Here is a 21,971-nt window from a genome sequence, read left to right as displayed (position 1 = left end):
ATCTATATTTAAAATAGAGCTGCATAACTTATAGTGCTTCAATTCATAAGCAATTAGCTTGTTTTTGACAGTGGGAAAAAATGACATTTTCCAAGTTATTTCAAATTATACTTGGTTTTAAATAATAAAGGTCATTTCTAAATGATGATTTTACTGTGTACCAAGTTAGCATTTTGGTAGTTTAGAATAAAATTTTTATTTTATGACTCCATTAACTTGTAAAAGGACATTATAAATAGCTTTTATATTAAAAACGTGTACATGTACATGCATAAGCATACTTAATCATTAAAAATTGCTTGTCAGGACAGTCATGGAAATGTCCTCTATAATAGTTTTTCTCAGATCTATTTCAGACTTATGCATCTGTTTCTATATTTATCTTAATCAGCCCTTGCTGTGAGGTTTGGTTATTTTATTGCAAGCAGCTGTGCAAAGCTCTTTCTTTTTAAAAACGACATTCTTTTGTAGTGCTGCCACCACTCAGAGATTACACATGTGGGAAGCAAATTAAAAGCTGTATAGTAAAGAGTAGATGAAATACTTGACGTCACTGTATTTCATGATACTGTCAGAGAAAAACTGCTCTTGAGGACAGTTTAAATTGAACATATTAAACTTTAAAAAATCATAACAAAAGATATCATCAGGAATATGGATTATCACCCTTGGGTTATTGTGAACATGAAATTTCTTGTGCTGGGTTTAACTACAACTATCATGCCAACATTTAATTAGTCTTCTCTCATGCTGAGAAATGTAAACATATTATAATGTATGTATTTAGTGACTTTATGAGAATATTCAGAGACTAAAATTCCAAGCCTGTTGCCCAATTGGGAACTTTCAGAATATGTAAACCCCTTTATAAACCTAAGCTTAAACCTCATTCCAACTTCTGGACTATAGTTTGAAACATTTCAGTTCCAGTGTATAAGCATTAGATTTAGTAGAACTCTTATTTGTGCTGTGTGGCAGGTCCTGGGGTAGGAATTATTGTCTCTTACTTTTCCACCAAGCCTAAAAGGGCAGATCTCTTTCATAACAAAGATATGGAAACTGAGTCTTAGAACCTTTTCCAAGGGCGCATAGGTATTTAAGGATAGTTAATCGTAGATATTAATGGTACCTTTCTGCCGTTTAGGATTTCTGTTAGTTTAGAGAGGTACTCTTATGTTAGGGAAGAGGTCTTTGCAGTGTAATCATAACTGCACCGAGGGCATGCAGGTGGGTGCCTCTTCAGTTCTTGACACTTTGTATTAACTGAAGGGATATTGGGCCATTTGCTATTGTAGATGACCTGTCTCTTATTTTTAGAATTACATTTATTTCTATTGCCACCCTCTTAATTCAGACTCCTGTTACCTACTTTCTGAGCCAATCTAGCATTTTGTAGTTGACTCTGGGATTTTGTGTTTCCTCAGTACATTTATGTCCATATGATTTCTATATTAATTTTACTCCAAAACCTTCAGTGATTCTCATTGCTCACCAAAGAAATCATAACCCCATCCTGACACTGCAGATTTCATTTCCTTTCTCCTTGTGCATCCTGACTTGTGCCTGTGCCCTCTCTGTGTCATTGAGACCCCCTGCTGCTACTGGGAAATCCATTCCTGCCCATGTGCTTCCTCCTCAGGGAACATTTTCTGTGACTCCTCCGCAGCCTTCTTTGTGTCTCTCTTCATCTTTTAACTCCATATGAAAACAATCCAGCAAGTTCAGGGAATCAGACAGCACAAATTGAGGCACACCATCCAGAGATGACCTTCTTCACATGTCGCAGCTTTTCCTGGTCTGCTTTCCGAGATAGCCTGGGTGTTCAAGGCAGTCCACGTTCACTTTGTTAACGTTCTTTTTGCTAATTTGTTTATGGATGGATCTTTATGCCAGAAAGGACATTAATTTTATTTCCATTTTAGTTAGTTAGCAATGTAATTATTTTTCCTCTTTACTTAGCTTGCTTACTTGACTTCTTATGTTAATTTCTTCAGATATATTTATAGTTTGTCTCCTTGAATGATGCCATATTTCACATCATTAAAATACAATTTGTATGCAGAAGAATTACTTGTCTTAACACTTGACTCTGAGGTTTACGAAGATTATCCACTTCATGGTGTTATATTTAGATAATTTTGATGCGCTAGCCCAAAAAGAGGTTCTAATGTTAATTCACAAGAAGCCAAACGAGGAAGTAGGCAGACTGCCTCAGTGAGCAGCTTGCCAAACTACTCCTTGGCACTCCAGAGACCAGGATTTGGGATCACAGAAGGGCCACACATCTGCAAAAGCCAGCTCCTCACTACGCTGGCAGAAATTTGGTTTGGTATAAACATAGGCTCTTGTTCTGGGCAAGAAGACTTACTGAGGTGGACACCAGTATAGCCTTGGTCCCATGAAAAATACTGCAAATTTGTCTCTTCTTGATTTTTTTTTTGTTTGATTTTTGCAATACTGGTGATAGAACCCAGAGCCTCATGCACACTAAAGCAAGCACTCTACCACTAAGCTGTACCCCCAGCCCTTAACAAATTTTATTTAAAGATAGAATTTCACCAAGTTGCCCAGGCTGGCCTTGAACTTGCCATCCTTCTGTCTCTGTTGGGATTAAAACAGGTGTTCTTCACCACACACGGCACTTCTCAAGTTTTTGATTCCATACCCTTAATTTATTTTCTGCTTTCACAGAGCTTCTGAGGAATGTGTTGCAAACAGTGCAAAGGAAGATTTCTTTTATAGGCTTGGTTTTTAGGACAAAGGTCAAAATTTACTGATAAAGATGAGTATCTGACATCAGAATACCGGATAATTTCCAAAGTTCTAGTTATTTGTTCACTTCATATTACACCATGTAGGAAGACCTCAAGCCTTTGGATCCTGTTAAACTTGAGAATGGGAACTGCCAAATTAATTTTGCCCAATTTCCCTTGAGTAGGAAGTCACTTGTTATTTGTAGTCTGAGGTTTATTAGGTACAAACTTGCTTTTCATTTTGTATTTACAAAAGATTGTTGTAGAAATCATTTCAAGCAGTGAAAGGATCTTGTTTGAGGAGTTGTGTAATGAATTAGATTCTTGAGTTAATGGCCCACTGGGTGTGGTGGCGCATGCCTGTAATCACAGCAGCTCGGAAAGCTGAGGCAGGAGGATCATGAGTTCAGAGCTAGCCTCAGCAACTTAGCAAGGCCCTAAGCAACTTAGTGAGACCCTGTCTTTCAATAAAAAATAAAAAGGGCTGGGGTGTAACTCAGTGGGTTGGTGCCCATGAATTCAGTTCCTAGTACCAAAAAAAAAAAAAAAACAAAAAAAAACCAGAACAAATCAACTAAAAAACCTACAAAGAGTAAATGGCCCTGTTATCTTTTTTAAAACTAAAAATGTTATATAGTGGACTTAAAAGGTAGTAATAAAAAAAAAAAGTCACTAGTAGTAACTGGTATAGAAGCAGAAAGTTTGCCTATTCTCTCATTAAATATATGTTTCTACTGTATGTGATTACAGTCTAGTAGTCAGAATGTGAAAACTAAGATTTTGGCACCTCCATATTAAAAGGTTGGTGTTAATGGTTTCATTTCTTTTCATGGGTTTTCATAATGCCTTTATTCTGATTTTGTTAAGACATGTTATGACCATACCCAATGATATCTTAACATCACTAGCATGGTCCTTCAGGTGTTACTCCAGGTTTTTATCTTACTGTATCCATCATCCGAGTATCCCTGCCCACTTGCCCCTAGTCCTGTGAATTGAGGACTTTGCAAAAACAGCCACCTGGACTCTGTTGTCTTTAGGGAGACAAGAGGTAGCATGGTCATATGTGTGCATGTTTAGCCTGCCACTGGGTCCTGGGTCCCAGGTCCCGGGTTCCCATCTGTGCAGTGGGGATTGTGACCCCACCTCAAAGACTTGTGGGAATTAAGTGAGTTTATGCATTTTTAGAACAGGGCCAACATGTCATAAGCTGCAGATTCATGTTGTCTGCTTGCTGTTTTAGGCTTTTTCTCCCCTCAAGGTACCATTATTTCCATGTAACTATTCCTTGATCATATGTAAAAATCTTAAAAAATGACTTCTGTTTTTTCTTCCAATATACAAAGAAAAAAGGTAGAAAAAAGAGATTAGTTGTTAGATCAGAGGATTTCCTCAGCAGCTTTTGTTGTTCAATTAGACATAAAAGAACCACTTAACAATAGAGAGGATGTTGAAGGAACTGGATCAGAAGAAAATTACCTAATGCTGTACTGCATGATAATTATAGTCATTCCTCAGCATCTGTAAGGGATTGATTCTAGGACCCTCTTACCTCTGTGGATACCAGAATCTGAGGATGCTCCATATAAACTGGTGTATTTGAATATAACCTACACACATCCTCCCTTACATTTTAAATCATCTGTAGATTACTTCTAATACTTAAGACAATCTAAATTCTATAAGAATAATTTTATATTGTATTGTTTAGAGGATAAGGACAAAACAAGAGGAAGTCTGCTCGTATTCAGTGGCAAGACAGTGCCCCCCCATTTGTATGTTTCCCCCTTCAGTCTGTGGTTAGTTGAATCTGGATGTATGCAGTGAAAACTGTATATAATGATAGCACACAGAGGGGGCAGTGTGAATTATTCTTTGCTTCATCAGTATAAAAATTGACCTTTGAATGGTGTATACAGGGGCCTGGTATTGTCAAGGAAGAAAGAGAATATTCAGGAATTAAAGGAGTGAATGAGAAATTTTCTCTGTCCTGGCGTGCACTCCACATTTGGCTCCCTTCTCCTTTTTCTTTTACAGGCTTTTTGGGAGCTTATATCAATGGAAACCACAGCTTCTGGCTTTTATAATGATCAGCCACGATTGACTTGTATTTACCATTCTCCAGTGGCTCCTCTCAGAAACGCAGCTCCTTTGTAAGTAGAACAGACCCCACATGAGTCACTCTCCTGCGAGTGTTCCTGTTTGGAAAACAGCACAGGCATAAATTTTCACCCTGGTGGCCTCAGCTTGTAGAAAGACCTGTGAGAGGAGGCAGAGCTTCTTTACTGGAGGACTGGTTTCTTGGTAGGGAAGAAGAGCTCATTTTTTTCCTGTCTTGGTGAGAGGTCAGCGCTTTGAGTGTGTGGCTACACCCCAAATGTTGGGAGGCGCTTGGTGTTGTGAGGGCCAGAGCACCACTGCCACGCCTGGGAGATAGGCAGGAAGAGGACACAGGGAGCTTCCCAGAATACCCACAGTGGCAGGACCATTCCATCTTCCCCACTTCATAAATGTTGACACTTCAGAGTCTAAGGTAAATGATGTCTTCCCTGTGGTAACCCACAACCCCACGTCTGGACTCTCTTGTATCACAACAGAGGTCTTGACGGGCTCGCGGCCTATCCCTGTACAGAGGGAAGTTGCCCCTGAGTTCATGAGCGATTTCTTACCTGGCACTCACTTGCCTTCACAGCAGCCTGTGGGTTGTGTGAAGTGGTAGAACAGGGAGCTGCATCCCTTTCTGTGTTGAAGGAAACAAAGAGCTCCTGTGTGTTGGGTTGGCACAGTTGGTTGTTCACAGTCTGATACAGTCTTGTTTTGGGGAGGACTGTCCATCTGCCACCAAAAGATGGAGAATATCAGTGATTCATTAGATACTGGAAATTTGAAATTTTCTCCTATTTAATGGGTTTTACAACATGGGTGCTGTTTTTCAGAGAGAAGAAAACATAATATTTCCTCAGCATTTTTTCTTTTTTGGAAAAGTTTTTAATTAGTTGCTTTAACAGTAGGTACAGTAAGAAGGATATTCAGATACCAATCAAGTTGCCACAAATATTTAACACTGACAAAAATACTCCATCATGATTTAGAATTGGTTACTAGCAAAAAATATAGGTTAAGCTGCTGACTCAGGCATCTGGCAGCTCCCTGGGAATACAGGAGACTTCCTTCCCTGTGTATGTGGGACTTCAAGGCACAAATTCTTCTGTCCTGCCTGATTCTACACAGGACCTGTAGAGACAGACCAAGGACCCCACAACACGCCATACATAAATACTGTATTTGCTGAGTGATGTAGTGGCTGTAGGGCTCATCACAAAATGGTTTGATTTGACTCTGATACTAAAACAAGTTTCCAGAGGAGTGAAAAACCCCTGTATCCAGCAACAAAGCAAGATGGATACATCCTGATGAGTGGGTGAGGCAAGGTGCATGTGAGGAAGGGTCCCTGAGAGCTGGAGTGGCCACACAGCCCGGGCCTCCCATCCTGCCCTTGAGTAGCAGGAGAGGTGACCTCTTGACAACCTACCTGTGCCCTCCCACATCTGGCAGCTTTTTAAATTTCTTCTTCTTCTTTTTTCTTTCTGAAGGAAGAGGCTAGTAGAGAATATATCTTTTAAGAAACTCCTGAACTTTTTGAAAAAGTCTTTTTAAATTTGTTTAAAATTAAACAGAGGTTGCTGAACACATTTTGAACATGGTGTTGAAGTGTGCTTTTATTTGTAATATTTATAAGCGAGAGCAAAAGTACTGAGAATATCTGAGCATTAAGTAGAGTTTTAATATATCTCTTCCATTGCTAATCTTACGTTACTACTACAAAAAAAAAAAAAAAATTCTTAAGAAACAGCTGTGTAATTAGCTGAAAGGACAGCCATAGGGGCGAGGGTACAGGAAAAGGGGCTTGACAAAATGATTCGTAAGACACTCTTCCTTAGTTGTGTCAGAGTCCCCGTGGCTCCAGCATTCCCAGAGCTGCCTCCTGCTGAACTCTAGATCAGCATGCAGAAATCACGTGTTCTACGTATCACTGCTCTCTGTGGTCATTAATATGGGGCTCTACTACAGTCAGGCAAGCTCTGTCACACTGTGGTCCATGAGCCAAACACGCCATTTTGCTAGCCTGCTAATAAGGTGTATGTGTATATAACTGAATTTTGGTGCAGAACAGTGAGGACAAAAACTAGTGTAAGTTGAAGGTGCTGAAAGCTTGAGACTTACCTGCCAGGTATTTAAATTTCTATTTCCCTCCTAGAGCCCAGTACACAACCGAGACCTCCCTACCACTCCCATCTGCTGCAGGCTTCCTTTGTAGTATGTGTTTTGACCTTCAACATTCTTAAGTACTCTTGTTTTTTATTTTTCTCCATGACATTTCTGATAATTGTAGATATTTTAGGAAGAGAAACTAGTCTTCATTTTGAGACCTTTTGTACCAAAAAGACAAAATAATAACTAATACAAATTTAAATATTTAAAAATAAGACCTGGTGCAAAGGCAGTTCATTGAGGAAGGAATAGGCCTTTCATCTGTTGGTTGTTCACACGCAGAAGAATGAAACTTCATGTTACAAACCATAGGTAAAAATTAACAAAATAGATTGAAGACCTAAATATAAAACCTAAAAATAGAACAAACTCAACAAAGTTGAGAAGAAAAAATACTTCTGATCTCGAGTTAGAACTCTAAGATCTCTTCTATAAGACACCAAAACCATGGTCCATACAAAAACAATATGGATACACAGCTAGTCCTCTATATCTGAGAGTTCCATATCCACACATTTAACCAACTTCAGATTGAAAATATTTGGAAAAAAAATTGATTCTTGTTCTGAACAAGTATAGACATTTTTCTTACCATAAATATTGCAGCATAACAACTATTTTTATAAACATTTACATTGTATTAGTTATAAGTAGTGTGGAGATGATTTATAAGTGAACAAGAGTATATGCTTAGGTTATATGCAAGTACCATTCCTTTTTACATTAGAAACTCAAGTATCTTTAGGTACCAAAATCTGTGGATCCTGGAACTAGTCCCTCAAGGATACTGAGGGACAACTGTACGGGAGACTTTATCTGAATTAAGAATGTTTGTTTTCAAAAACCACTGTAAAGAGATTGAAAAGACAGGCCCCAGATTGGGAAAAATGTGTGCAAGTCATATATCTGACTTGTGCCTAAAATATGTAAAGAATTCTCATAACTCAGTAATAAGAAAACTAAATAGCCTAGTTTAAAAATACTCAAGAGATTTGAGCAGATTTCCCTAGAGAAAATTTTAAAATGGCAAATAAACACATAAAAAAGATAGTGAGCATCATTAGTTGTTAGGAAAATAAAACTGAAACCACAGTGAGGCATACTAAACACCTACTAGGATGGCTAATGTTAAAAAGGCTGCATGTTGGCAGTGACGCCCGCACCTGGAACTTGCGTGCACTGCACATGAAATATAAAATGGTGCAAAAAGCCCGGGAGTCAGTTGGCATTTTCCTAAAAACTTAAACATTCACCTACCATATGAACCATATGGTAAGCATATGGTAAGATACGATAGCAGTTCATGTATTTGTAACATTTATTTTTACAGTCGCTTAGATGTCTTCCTTGTTTTTTTCTTCTCCATTGTGTAGATGTTCTATAATCTGTTCAACCTGTTCCCTACTGGTAGACATTTGACTTGCTTTCCTTCTTTTGTTAAAATAATGTTATAATGGAAAACCTCTTGCATATGTCGTTTCACATTTTTACCAGTCTGAGTAGATTCCTAGGGGTGAAAAAGCCAGTGTTTCAAGGTAGGTACTCCAGGGTATTTCCAGACCTTCCCTCATATGAGATAAAACATTGCCTTCACAGCAGACCATCAGACTTTGAAATATTTTATCAGATTCGTGAGCAAGGACATTTCAAGGCTGTGTAAATTGTATTTCTCTTTATTAGCAAAGTTGATGGTTTCCATGTCTAAGGGTCATTTGAATTTTTAGTTGCCTGTTTATAGCATTTGCTCCTTTTCCTATTTTAGTGAACTAGTGTCAGTTTTTAGGAGTTTATTATATATTAAGAACTAATTCTTTATCTCTTTCCAGTTGTAAATATCATTCTCTTCTGACTTCGCTTAGAGTTTTTCTTTTGTATTCTTTTGCTTTACAAGAGCTTTGAGTCCTTTTTTGTTTGTGTTTGGTGCCAGGGGTTGTACCCAGGGCCCCTTTATCACTGAGCTGCATCCCCCTCCCCGTCCTTTTTATTTTGAAAACAGGGGTCAGTAAGTTTCTTAGGGCCTTGCTAATATGCTGAGCCTGGCCTTGAAATCCTCCTGCCTCAGCCTCCTGGAATTACAGGCATATGCCACTGTGCCCAGCTAGTTTTTTTTTTTTTTTTTTTTTAATGCATAGGAATTTGTTAATCCGAGGACCTGTGGGCAGGTTTGGATCTGCTGGGCCACTCACACACCTGGTTGTTGGCCCGTGTGGCTGGTGCACAATAGACTCCAGGGATAGCCGAGTGTCTCAGACTTGGACCACATGCATTCCACCCTTCTGTAGGCCGGTTCAGGCTTATGCTCAACACATTTACCCTTCAGGTGGACCTCTGGAAGTGCTGGTGATGCCCTGCTCTCTGCACCCAGAACGTGACTTAGTCTGGGGAGTGGTGCAGGCTCCTTGTGCTGTCAGCCAGCTCCACTCCTGTGACACATGATTATTTTTAAACAGCAGCTCTTTGCTTATTTTTATGTAATTTTTTTTCTTCTTCGCATTTTTTTCTCCTTTCTTCTGCCCTTCTTTCTTTCTCAGATCTCAGGCACACAGAATTAAATGTTCCCAGCTTATTGCAGTTAATATTTTTTCCACTTCTCCTTTTCCCTTCTTTCCCCTTTTTTCTTTCTTCTTCCTTATAATCCAGTACTTCACAGAACTAGTATATTGCCTAGGGATTTCCAAGATGCAAGTCTTCCTAAAAGTGTACTTTGCATCTGTTCCTGAACTGAAAAAGAAGAAAGTAGTAAGAGTAGCTCAAAGTTGAGTGCCATTCATTCAAACTCTGCTATGGGTCTTGCTTAACAGGATATCTGCTGTGGAAAGCCCTTGCATTGACAGGCCAAGGAGGTGCATCGTAGTGACCCTGAGCTCTAGTAGGGACCAGCACAGGGCCCAGCAGACTGCAGCCGGCCAGGGCAGCAACTGCCAGCTCTCGTGTTACTCAGATGTGCCTTATCAAAAGATCTCTTTCACACTATTCTTGGTTTGATGCAAAACTGCTGTTTTTATAATTCTCTGCTCTGAGAGAATACTTTTCAGAATTACTTGAGAAACATAAGTTAAAAATAAAAAACAGAAAATAGCTGTTTTCTATCCAGTATTTACCCCCTCCAAACAGATGCCTTTTTCAACCTCAAGTTCCTCACGTGTCTCAGTGTCATGACAGATCATTTGCCAAAGTCAAAATAATAAGACCCCAAAATTCAGTTTTTATGAAATAAGTTCACTTGAATGCAAATGTGTGATAATGCTGCCAGATGGATAAGCAGAAATTATTCTTGAAATGCTGACTTGTACCATGGTATTTTTGCCTGTCAGGTTTCTTGTGAAACACTAAGAAACAGTGTTGTAGTGACTTTTCACTGGAAAGGAGGGGGCATGCTTAGAGTCAGTGAAGAAGAACCAGTAGGCAGAAAGAACTAAGACTAATGTGGAGATAGCAGTGTGGTGACCCAGGGATTTGGGTCTTGGAAGACACAACAGGATTCATTTTGAACTGAAGAGGGATTCCTCCTCCCACTGAGCCAGTGACATCAGAGATGAGGAAGAGGCTGGACCAGAAATGGAAAGGCTCATGCATCTGTGAGAGCAAGACAGATGGACCAAGGAGGAGGGATGGAGAGATCTGATGCTATGGGGATGGGTGTCGGACTGGGGAGAGTCAGGGTGCACACCGAGACCGGGGAGGCCTGTGGTGCCAAGGAAGCCTGCTCATGAGGGTGAGACTTAGCTGCCTGCCAGGCTGCTCTTGAACTCGGAAGCACCGTTGAATGAAGTTTGTAGTTTTCTGCAACAGTGTTGTTCTGCCCATAAGTAGAATCAGAAAATAAAAGGGTGATGCAGTGTGTAGTTGGAAATTGCCAGCTGTACACAGTGAAAGATGAGGGATGAGCTGGTTAAGGGTAAGGCACTTTTTGTTGTTTTGTGTTTGTTCTTCGCAGCACTGGGGGTGGAACCCAGGGGCACTTTACCATGAAACTACATTCCCAGTCCTTCTTTAACTTTTTGAGACAGTTTCCCAGGCTGGTCTTGAACTTGTGATCCTCCAGCCTCAGCCTTCCAAGTCACTGGGATTGCAGGTGTGCACCACATGCCCTGCTAAAGATAGGAAGGCTTAAGATGAAGACTAAGGACACTGATGAGAATGTACTAGAAGTATCACGGCCAGGGAAGAGTAGGCTGGACAGAGGAAGATGGGAACGTGAGTGGGCTGAAGGCTTATAGTGAGGGGTGACAGACGCTGCCAGCTGAGGCTTACCCAAGGGGCTGGGCACCTCTGTGTGCTGGGAGTCTGGGGGAGCAGTGCTGGCAGGGCTCGGCCACCTTGGATGACATCAAAGCACGGGTCTTTTGCAGCCTGTGCTTTGCCATCCTCACTCATCAGGTGGCATTTCCTCCACGACTTCTTCCTTATCTCATGGTTCTAGGACAGGCTGAGTCTGTGTTCTTCAATAGCTGTTTGTCTCCCACATCTGTTGATGTTTGCTTAGCTTCTGACTTCTTCATGTGCATAAAATACTCTGTTGAAGTATTTTGCCTTTATTATGCTTTCTTTCTTCAGTCGTTTGTCTTTTTTGATGCTATTTCTAATGTATATTAGTTCTCTAGTAGTGTTATTTTGGTTTTCAGTGTTTTTTGTGGCTCTTCAATTTCCTTTTTTTAATTAAAGCATTTTAGTTATACATAGTAATGTTGAGTTCATGTTGACAAAATCATGCATGCATGGAATTTTATTTTAGTCCCCTTTCTCCCCTTCACACTTTCCCTCCCATTCTCCTTTCTCTACTCTGCAGATTCTTTTTTTTTTTTTTTTATTGTAAACAAATGGGATACATGTTGTTTCTCTGTTTGTACATGGCGTAAAGGCATACCATTTGTGTAATCATAAATTTACATAGAGCAATGTTGTTTGATTCATTCTGTTATTTTTTCCCTTCCCCCACCCCTCCCACCCCTCTTTACCCTCTATACAGTAGTTCCTTCCTCCATACTTGCCCCCCTCCCTAACCCTAACTCTAACCCTTCCCTCCCCCCCATTATGTGTCATCCTCCACTTATCAGCGATATCATTCGTCCTTTGGCTTTTTGAGATCGGCCTATCTCACTTAGCATGATATTCTCCAATTTCATCCATTTGCCTGCAAATGTCATAATTTTATCATTCTTTATGGCTGAGTAATATTCCATTGTATATATATACCACAGTTTCTTTATCCACTCATCAATTGAAGGGCATCTAGGTTGGTTCCACAGTCTGGCTATTGTGAATTGAGCAGCTATGAACATTGATGTGGCTGTATCTCTGTAGTATGCAGATTTTAAGTCCTTTGGGTATAGGCCAAGGAGTGGGATAGCTGGGTCAAATGGTGGTTCCATTCCAAGTTTTCTAAGGAATCTCCACACTGCTTTCCAGAGTGGCTGCACTAATTTGCAGCCCCACCAGCAGTGTATGTGTGTACCTTTCTCCCCACATCCTTGCCAACACCTGTTGTTGCTTGCATTCTTGATAATCGCCATTCTAATTGGGGTGAGATGGAATCTTAGGGTGGTTTTGATTTGCATTTCTCTTATTACTAGAGATGTTGAACATTTTTCCATATGTTTGTTGATTGCTTGTAGATCTTCTTCTGTGAAGTGTCTATTCATTTCCTTAGCCCATTTGTTGACTGGACTGTTTGAATTCTTGGAGTAGAGTTTTTTGAGTTCTTTATAGATTCTGGAGATTAGTGCTCTATCTGAAGTATGATTGGCAAAGATATTCTCCCACTCTGTAGGCTCTTTCTTCACATTGCTGATAGTTTCCTTTGCTGAGAGAAAGCTTTTTAGTTTGAATCTATCCCAGTGGTTGATTCTAGCTTTTATTTCTTGTGCTATGGGAGTCCTGTTAAGGAAGTCTGGTCCTAGACCAACAAGGTGAAGATTTGGACCTACTTTTTCTTCTATAATCTGCAGGGTCTCTGGTCTGATTCCGAGGTCCTTAATCCATTTTGAGTTTAGTTTCGTGCATGGTGAGAGATATGGGTTTAGTTTCATTCTGTTGCATATGGATTTCCAATTCTCCCAGCACCATTTGTTGAAGAGGCTATCTTTTCTCCATTGCATATTTTTGGCCCCTTTGTCTAGTATGAGAAAATTGTATTTATTTGGGTTTTTGTCCGTGTCCTCTATTCTGTACCATTGATCTACCTTTCTATTTTGGTACCAATACCATGCCGTTTTTGTTACTATTGCTTTGTAGTAGAGTTGAAGATCTAGTATTGCAATACCCCCTGTTTCACTCTTCCTGCTAAGGATTGCTTTAGCTATTCTGGGTTTCTTATTCTTCCAGATGAATTTCATAATTGCTTGCTCTATTTCTGTAAGGTACGTCATTGGGATTTTAATTGGAATTGCATTGAATTTGTATAGCACTTTAGGTAGTATGGCCATTTTGACAATATTAATTCTTCCTATCCAAGAACATGGAAGATCTTTCCATCTTCTAAGATGTTCTTTAATTTCTTTCTTTAGTGTTGTATAGTTCTCATTGTAGAGGTCTTTCACCTCTTTTGTGAGATTGATTCCCAAGTATTTTATTTTTTTCGAGGCTATTGTGAATGGGGTAGTTTTCCTAATTTCTCTTTCTGAAGATTCATCACTTATGTATAAAAATGCGTTGGATTTATGGGCATTGATCTTGTAACCTGCTACTTTACTGAAATCACTTATGAGTTCTAAGAGTTTTCTGGTGGAATTTCCAGGTTCCTCTAAATATATAATCATGTCATCAGCGAACAGGGATAGTTTGAGTTCTTCTTTTCCAATTCGTATCCCTTTAATCTCTTTGGTTTGTCTAATTGCTCTGGCCAGAGTCTCAAGAACGATGTTGAATAGAAGTGGTGAAAGAGGGCATCCCTGCCTTGTTCCAGTTTTTAGGGGGAATGCTTTCAGTTTTTCACCATTTAGAATGATATTAGCCACGGGCTTAGCATAAATGGCCTTTACAATGTTAAGGAATGTTCCCACTATCCCTATTTTTTCTAGTGTTTTGAGCATGAAGGGGTGCTGTATTTTATCAAATGCTTTTTCTGCATCTATTGAAATAATCATGTGATTCTTGACTTTAAGTCTATTAATATGGTGAATTACGTTTATTGATTTCCTGATGTTGAACCAACCTTGCATCCCTGGGATGAAACCCACTTGATCATGGTGCACTATCTTTTTAATATGTTTTTGTATGCGATTTGCTAAAATTTTGTTGAGAATTTTTGCGTTGATGTTCATTAAGGATATTGGTCTGAAATTTTCTTTCCTTGATGAGTCTCTGTCTGGTCTAGGTATCAGTGTGATATTGGCTTCATAGAATGAGTTTGGGAGGGTTCCCTCCTCTTCTATTTTATGGAATACTTTGAGAAGTATTGGAATGAGCTCTTCCTTAAAGGTTTTGTAGAACTCGGCTGAGAACCCATCTGGTCCCGGACTTTTCTTTGTTGGTAGGCTTTTGATGACTTCTTCTATTTCAGTACTTGAAATTGGTCTATTTAAATTGTGTATGTCCTCCTCGTTCAGTTTAGGCAATTCATATGTCTCTAGAAACCTGTTGATGTCTTCGAGGTTTTCTGTTTTGTTGGAGTATAGATTTTCAAAATAGCTTCTAATTATGTTTTGTATTTCCATCCTGTCTGTTGTGATATTTCCTTGTTCATTCCGAATTTTAGTGATTTGGGTTTTCTCTCGTCTTCTCTTTGTTAGTGTGGCTAAAGGTTTATCAATTTTGTTTATTTTTTCGAAGAACCAACTATTTATTTTGTCAATTTTTTGTATTGTTTCTTTTGTTTCAATTTCATTGATTTCAGCTCTGAGTTTAACTATTTCCTGTCTTCTACTACTTTTGGTGCTGTTCTGTTCTTCTTTTTCGAGGGCTTTGAGCTGTAGTGTTAGGTCGTTTATTTGTTGAGTTTTACTTCTTTTATTAAATGCGCTCCATGAAATAAATTTCCCTCTAAGTACTGCTTTCATAGTGTCCCAGAGATTTTGATATGATGTTTCTTTGTTCTCATTTACCTCTAAGAATTTTTTAATTTCCTTCCTAATATCTTCTGTTATCCATTCATCATATAATAGCATATTGTTTAATCTCCAGATTCGGAATAGTTTCTGTGTTTTACTCTTTCATTTATTTCTAACTTCAATGCATTATGATCTGATAGAATACATGCTAGTGTCTCTATCTTCTTGTATTTGCTAACATTAGCTTTGTGGCATAATATATGGTCTATTTTAGAGAAGGATCCATGTGCTGCTGAGAAGAAAGTGTATTCACTCTTGGTTGGATGGTATATTCTATAAATGTCCATTAAGTCTAAATTATTGATTGTGTTATTGAGATCTATGGTTTCTTTGTTCAATTTTTGTCTGGAAGATCTGTCCAGTGGTGAGAGCGGCGTGTTAAAATCACCTAGTATTATTGTGTTGTGGTCTATTTGGTTTCTGAAATTGAGAAGGATTTGTTTGACATACATAGATGAGCCACTGTTTGGGGCATAGATGTTTATGATTGTTATATCTTGCTGATTTAATGCTTCCCTTAAGCAGTATGAAATGACCTTCTTTATCCCTTCTGACTAACTTTGGCTTGAAGTCCACATTATCGGAAATGAGGATGGATACTCCAGCTTTTTTGCTGAGTCCATGTGCATGGTATGTTTTTCCCCATCCTTTCACCTTTAATCTATGGGTATCTTTTTCTATGAGGTGAGTCTCTTGCAGGCAACATATTGTTGGATCTTTCTTTTTAATCCAATCTGCCAGTCTATGTCTTTTGATTGATGAATTCAGGCCATTAACATTCAGGGTTATTATAGAGAAATGATTTGGTTTCCCGGTCATTTGGTTCATTTTTAAAATTTTGTTTATTTATTTGTTTGACACAACTTGTTTCCTCCTTTATTTGACAATTCCTTTAGGATAATTCCTCCCTTTGCTGATTTGCTTCTTTGTTTTTCATCTCTTCCTCATGGAATATTTTGTTGAGAATGTTCTGTAATGCTGGCTTTCTTTTTGTAAATTCTTTTAGCTTTTGTTTATCATGGAAGGATTTTATTTCATCGTCAAATATGAAGGTAAGTTTTGCTGGGTATAAGATTCTTGGTTGGCATCCATTTTCTTTCAGGGCTTGAAAAATGTTGTTCCAGGCCCTTCTAGCTTTTAGGGTCTGGATTGAAAAATCTGCTGATATGCGTATTGGTTTCCCCCTGAATGTAATTTGGTTCTTTTCTCTCACAGCCTTTAAAATTCTGTCTTTATTTTGTATGTTAGGTATTTTCACTATAATGTGCCTTGGTGTGGGTCTGTTGTAATTTTGTGTATTTGGAGTCCTATAAGCCTCTTGAACTTGATTTTCCATTTCATTCTTCAGATTTGGGAAATTTTCTGATATTATTTCATTGAATAAATTGTTCATTCCTTTGGCTTGTTTCTCTAGACCTTCCTCAATCCCAATAATTCTTAAATTTGGCCTTTTCATGATATCCCATAGTTCTTGTAGATTCTATTCATGATTTCTTACCATCTTCTCTGTTTGTTCAACTTTGTTTTCAAGGTTAAATATTTTGTCTTCAATGTCTGAGGTTCTGTCTTCCAGGTGTTCTATCCTATTGGATATGCTTTCTATGGAGTTCTTAATTTGGTTTATTGTTTCCTTCATGTCAAGGATTTCTGTTTGGTTTTTTTTCAATATCTCTAACTCTTTTGAAATGATCTTTTGCTTCCTGTATTTGCTCTTTTAACTGTCGATTGGTGCGATCATTCAATGCTTGCATTTGCTCTTTCATCTCATCGTTTGCTTCTCTGATCATTTTAATTATGTACATTCTGAACTCCTTTTCTGTCATTTCTTCTGCCATGCTGTCATTGGGTTTTATTGATGTAACATCTAGATTTGTTTGCATCATTTTCTTTCCTTGTTTTCTCATATTGTTCAGGTATCAGTGGACCGCTGAGATATTGCAGATTTCCTCTGTTGATTTACAATGTCCCTGAAGATTTCTATATATATCCCCTCTTAGCCTTCAGTAGGCTGAAGTCTTGGAGGAAGTTGATAATGCGGTGCTCCACAAGGAAGCTGCCTCTCTAGGAGTGGTGGCCTTCAGGTGGGGTATATTCCCTGCTAGTGGGCAGAGGTGCCTCCACTTGTTGACCAATGGTCATCCAAAGGGGACCTGGGCTGTGGGCTGAGGCAAGGCCTGTTTGGGCCTGTGTCTCTGGTTTTACCGTCCTTGTGGGGAAACCTCACCCGGCAGGGAAGTCTCACCCAGTGGGGAGGTGTCGCTGGTCAGTTCCTTCCTAGAGGTTCCCCTCAATTTACAGCTACCGCCTGGGCTGGGCTGCCTTCCTGTGCAAAGTTCCCAGGGGCCCGGCCCTACCTCCTGGGCCTGGGAGCCTCACCCTTCGCAGATGAATCTCCTTAGGCTGCCCCTCCTCAGAGAATTTGCCCACAGGCCTGGCACCTTCACTCCGCCCTAAGCCTGTCTCTGTGCGGCTCTTCCACCCAGAAGCCTCCTAGATCCTGGGACCCTGCTCTGCACCTAATCGCCTGGCTGCGTGGCCCCTCCTCTGAGCAGCCACCTGTGGCCCCGAACAATCGCTCTGAGTCCCAGAGACCCGCCATCGGCCTCTTCCTCCAGACAGCCGCCCAGTATGCCGGTGCGGTCACTAGGAGTCCAAGAAACTCACTTCGTGCCTCCTCCTCCCACCAACCACCCGTAGCCCGGGGCAATCAATCACTCCGAGTCGAAGTGACCCTCCCTGTTCCTCCTCCTTCTCCAGATAACCCCCCGAGTGTTCAGGAGCAGTCCCTCTGAGTGGCTCTGAATCCACGTGACCCGCTGCACGGGTCCTCTGGGCACCGCCCGGAGCTCAGGTGCGGCCACTCAAGACCAAGCGTCCCACCACGCTTCTCCTCCAGGCAGCCCCCCTGTGTTCAGGAGCTGTCACTTTAAGACCAAACAACTCACCACTCGCCTTCTCCTCTGAGCAGCCGCCTGGAGCGCTAATGCAGTCACTGCGAGTCCAAACGACCCGCCGCGCTCCTCCTCCTCCTTCTCCTACTCCTCCGGGCAGGCCCCGGGGTTCAGAAGTGGTCAGAGTCCAAACAGCTCGCCACGCAGCCCCTTCTCTGGCAACCGCCTGTAGCTCTGGTGTAGTCACCCGAATCCAAGCGGCCGCGCTCCTCTTCCTCCTCCTAGTCCTCAGGGCAGGCCCCGGTGTTCAGAAGCGTCGTTCTGAGTCCAAACAGCTCGCTGCGCAGCTTCTCCTCTGGCAACCGCCTGTAGCTCTGGTGCAGTCACTCCGAATCCAAGTGGCCGCTCCTCTTCCTCCTCCTCAGGGCAGGCCCCGGTGTCCTGAGTCCACACAGTTCTCCTCGCCACTCTTCCCCTGCGCAGCCGCCGGAGCCCCAGTGGTTGCTCCGAGTCCCAGCGCTGTGCCGAGCGGCCTCCTTTAGGGCGCTCCCAGCTGTCCGCGTTCACTGCTCCAGCGGGGGGAGGGGCGTCTCGCCGGCAGTTCTACTTCACAAAGTTTCCTGCGTTCCGGGACCCCCGTCCCATCCGGGATGCCCCCCCAGGGCTTGAGAGTCACCCGGCTGCTTTGAGTTGGTCCCAAGCGTCTCAATATCTCCTCTTTTGAATCCTGAGTCCTGGAGCAACATGAAATGCAGCCACCCTCTAGGCCGCCATCTTGAAACCCCCTCTGCAGATTCTTCTTTTGCACGTTTATTTATTTATTTTTGATGGGTACTTCCTATGTATACATAAAGGTGAAATTCCCTGTGGTGTATTCATATATGCATGTAACATGATTTTCTTAAATTCCTTCTATATTTCCTTCACTTTTGCTTCCTTCTTCCTCCTTCTTGATCCTCTACACCACTAATCTTTCCTGTATCTTTGTGATATCCAGTTCCACCCCACCTTCTTGATTTTGCTGTAGTTTCTACATATGAGATTTTGTGAGTCTGGCTTATTTCACTTAGCATGGTATTACCAAGTTCCATTCATTTACCAGCAAATGCTGCAATTTCATTCTTTTTTTTTATGACTGAATAAAACTCCACTGTGTGTGTGTATATAATGTACACACTACATTTTCTTGATCCACTCATCAGTTGATGGGAATCTGGGATGATTCCATGATTTGACTATTGTGAATTGTGCTGCTATAAATATTGAAGGGACTGAATCACTATAGTATGCTGATTTTAGTTCTTTTGAATAAATACTAAAGAATGGGATAGCTGGTTCAGATGGTGGTTCCATGCCTGGGTTTTGTTTTTGTTTTGTTTTGTTTTGTTTTAATCTTCTTACTGCTTTCCAGAGTGGTTGTACTGATTTGTAGTCCCGCCAACAGTGTATGAGTGTACCTTTTTCCCCACATTCTTGCCAGCATTTATTATTTTTTGTGTTCTTGATAATTGCCATGCTGACTGAAATGAGGTGAACTCTTAGTGTAGTTTTGATTTGCTTTTCCCTGAGTGCTTGAGGTGTTTAACATTTTTTATATATTTGTTGACCGTTTCTTTTTTTTTTTTTTTTTTTTTTTTTTTTTTGAGAAAGCTCAGTTTAGTTCCTTTGCCCAGTTATTGACTGAGTTGTTTTTCTGGTGTTACTTTTTTTTTTTTTTTTTGAGTTCTTTATATATTCTGGATAATCCCTGGTCAGAGGAGCAGTTGGCAAAGTTTTTTTCCCATTCTGAGACTCTAATATCTTCACACTTAATCATTTCCCATGCTGTGCAGAAGGTTTTTAATTTGACGGCATCCCATTTATTGATTCTTGGCTAAATTTCTTGATCTTCAGTGGTCTTGTTGAAGAAGTCAGTGCCTGCACCTATATGATGGGGTGTTAACCCTATGTTTTCTTCTTGTAGTTGTAAGATTTCCGGTCTAATTTCGAAGTCTTTCATCTATTTTGATTTGACTTTCGTGCAGGGTGACTGCGAAGGATCTAGTTTCATTCTTTTACATATGGCTATCCAGTTTCCCAGCACCACTTGTTAAAATGCCCGTCTTTTCTCCAACATGTATTTTGGCACCTTTGCTAAATACCAGATGACTGTAAGTATGTGGATTTGTCTTTGTCTTCTATTCTGTTCCAATGGTTTTTATGTCTATTCTGATGCCAATACCATGCTGCTTCTGTTACTATAGCTCTATAGTATAAATTGAGATCAGGTATTGTGATGCCTTCTGTATCACTCTTCGTGCTCAGAATTGCTTTGGCTATTTTGAGTCTCAATTTTCCAAGTGAATTTAAGGGTTTCTTCCAAAATCAGGAACAAGACAAGGGAGTCCACTCTCAGCACCTCTGTTCAGTATAGTTTTTGAAACTCTAGCCAGAGCAAACAGGCAAGACAAGGAAATTGAAGAGATAAAAATAGGAAGACAAACTGTTTGCTGATGACATGGTCTTGTGTCTAGAAGACCCAAAAATCTCCACCAGAAGATTTGTAGAGCTGATAAATTATTCAGCAGAGTAGCTGGATACAAGATCAGTACTTATAAATCAATAGCTTTTCTAAACTTCAATAGCAATTCTGCTGAGAAAGAAATCAGAAAACCATTCCTTTCATAATAACCAAAAAAAAAAAAAAAATTGAGGAATTAACCTTGCTGCAGTCCTCTCATCTTTCTGTGAGCCATGCCTTTAGTTAAGAAGATACTAGATGATGGGCAGTCGGGGTTGAAGAAAAGACAGACACACATAGAGAGAGAAAAGGATGGACCCAGGTAGGCACTGCTCTCTGATGGAGATGCAGTGACCCCAAACTAGCTCAGCACGTTTATTATATATAGGTTTCATCAAAAGGGTTATTTGTGGGAAAGTTTCAGCAAAGTAGGCAATCTGAAGGTTGCAGGACTAGCAAGGCATTGGGGTCATCTTGTTATGCTCAGAATTCTCTTTTCTCTGGGAGTTGGTGCCTGAACTCAAGACCTTTACTGATAACTGTTGTGTGCCTATGATGGTGGCCAGTGTCACCATAGCAACTGGGACATCTTGACCTGCATCTTTGCATAGTAAGTTCCCAGTGCAACATAGCCACAAGAGTCGGAGGCCATGATTCAGATCACCTCTGTCCATGTAACTGAACCAAAGAAATAAAAGATATCTAAAAGGAAAATTATAGAGCACTGAAGAAAGAAATTGAAGAGGGCCTCAGAAGATGTAAAGACCTCTCAGTGTTCTTGAGTAGGTGGAATTGATATTGTCAAAATGGCCATACCACCAAAAGTAATATATACATTCAATGCATTTCTCATCAAAATACCAATGACATTCTCCACAGAACTAGAAAAAGCAGCTCTTAAATTCAGATCTCTTCAATTTTCACTTTTCAGTTTCTTCATTTGTCATTGCCTTTGTGAGTTGAATGTAGTGGTTTTATGTCTTTCCCAAATTGCTTCATATCAAAAGCGCTCTGGGAGCTTCTTTCGGTTATGGCACTAGACTTCTTTCCTATACTACAGACCTGAGTCTTTAGCACTGTGGGCCTTTGTTGTCATCAGTAGATGACTTGTTTCGTTTGCTTCGCAGAGCATGGAAGCTGGGATATTTTTGTAGAGTTACCATGTCACGTCTTATCTCCCACCTATTTTCTATCAAGAGACTATCAGGACTGTTGTTCTGTTACATAGTTGGAGGTCTTCATATTGCTAGCTTTACCCCCTGTCATCCTGGAGACTGGAAAGAGAAGAAAAAAGAATCAAGTGGAGTGGAGGCCAGAGGCAGTCCATTATGCAGCTCCAAAGAAGTCCTTCCCAGGCTGCCCTCTACTTCCTTGGGGTGCGTCTCTTTTCCATGAGATGTGTACCCTTTGCTGACATCTTCCCAGCTTGGAGCAGTGGCCTAGAGTCGTAAGACATTGCATCTGATGTTCATGGGCCCTGCACCCACTGTCTCCTACCTCCCACACT

At 40.5% G+C, this 21,971-nt stretch overlaps 1 protein-coding gene across 7 annotated transcripts in view; it reads left to right on the top strand.

The window, feature by feature from the left end:
• AUH (AU RNA binding methylglutaconyl-CoA hydratase) overlaps positions 1–21,971 on the top strand; it is a 179,156-nt gene that overhangs the window by 120,417 nt on the left and 36,768 nt on the right. For 2 of the 7 annotated variants that reach the window (XM_079109295.1, XM_079109296.1), the window contains exon 8: positions 4,791–4,906. The exons of the other annotated variants lie outside the window; for them this stretch is intronic. In XM_079109295.1, the coding sequence (XP_078965421.1) occupies positions 4,791–4,906 (116 nt within the window). The remainder of the gene's footprint in view (positions 1–4,790; positions 4,907–21,971) is intronic. 7 annotated transcript variants of the gene reach the window in all.

The sequence above is a fragment of the Sciurus vulgaris genome (assembly GCF_902686455.1).
Source record: "Sciurus vulgaris genome assembly, chromosome: 13".
Classification (NCBI taxonomy): Eukaryota; Metazoa; Chordata; class Mammalia; order Rodentia; family Sciuridae; genus Sciurus; species Sciurus vulgaris.
This window is presented reverse-complemented; position numbering and strand designations above follow the sequence as displayed.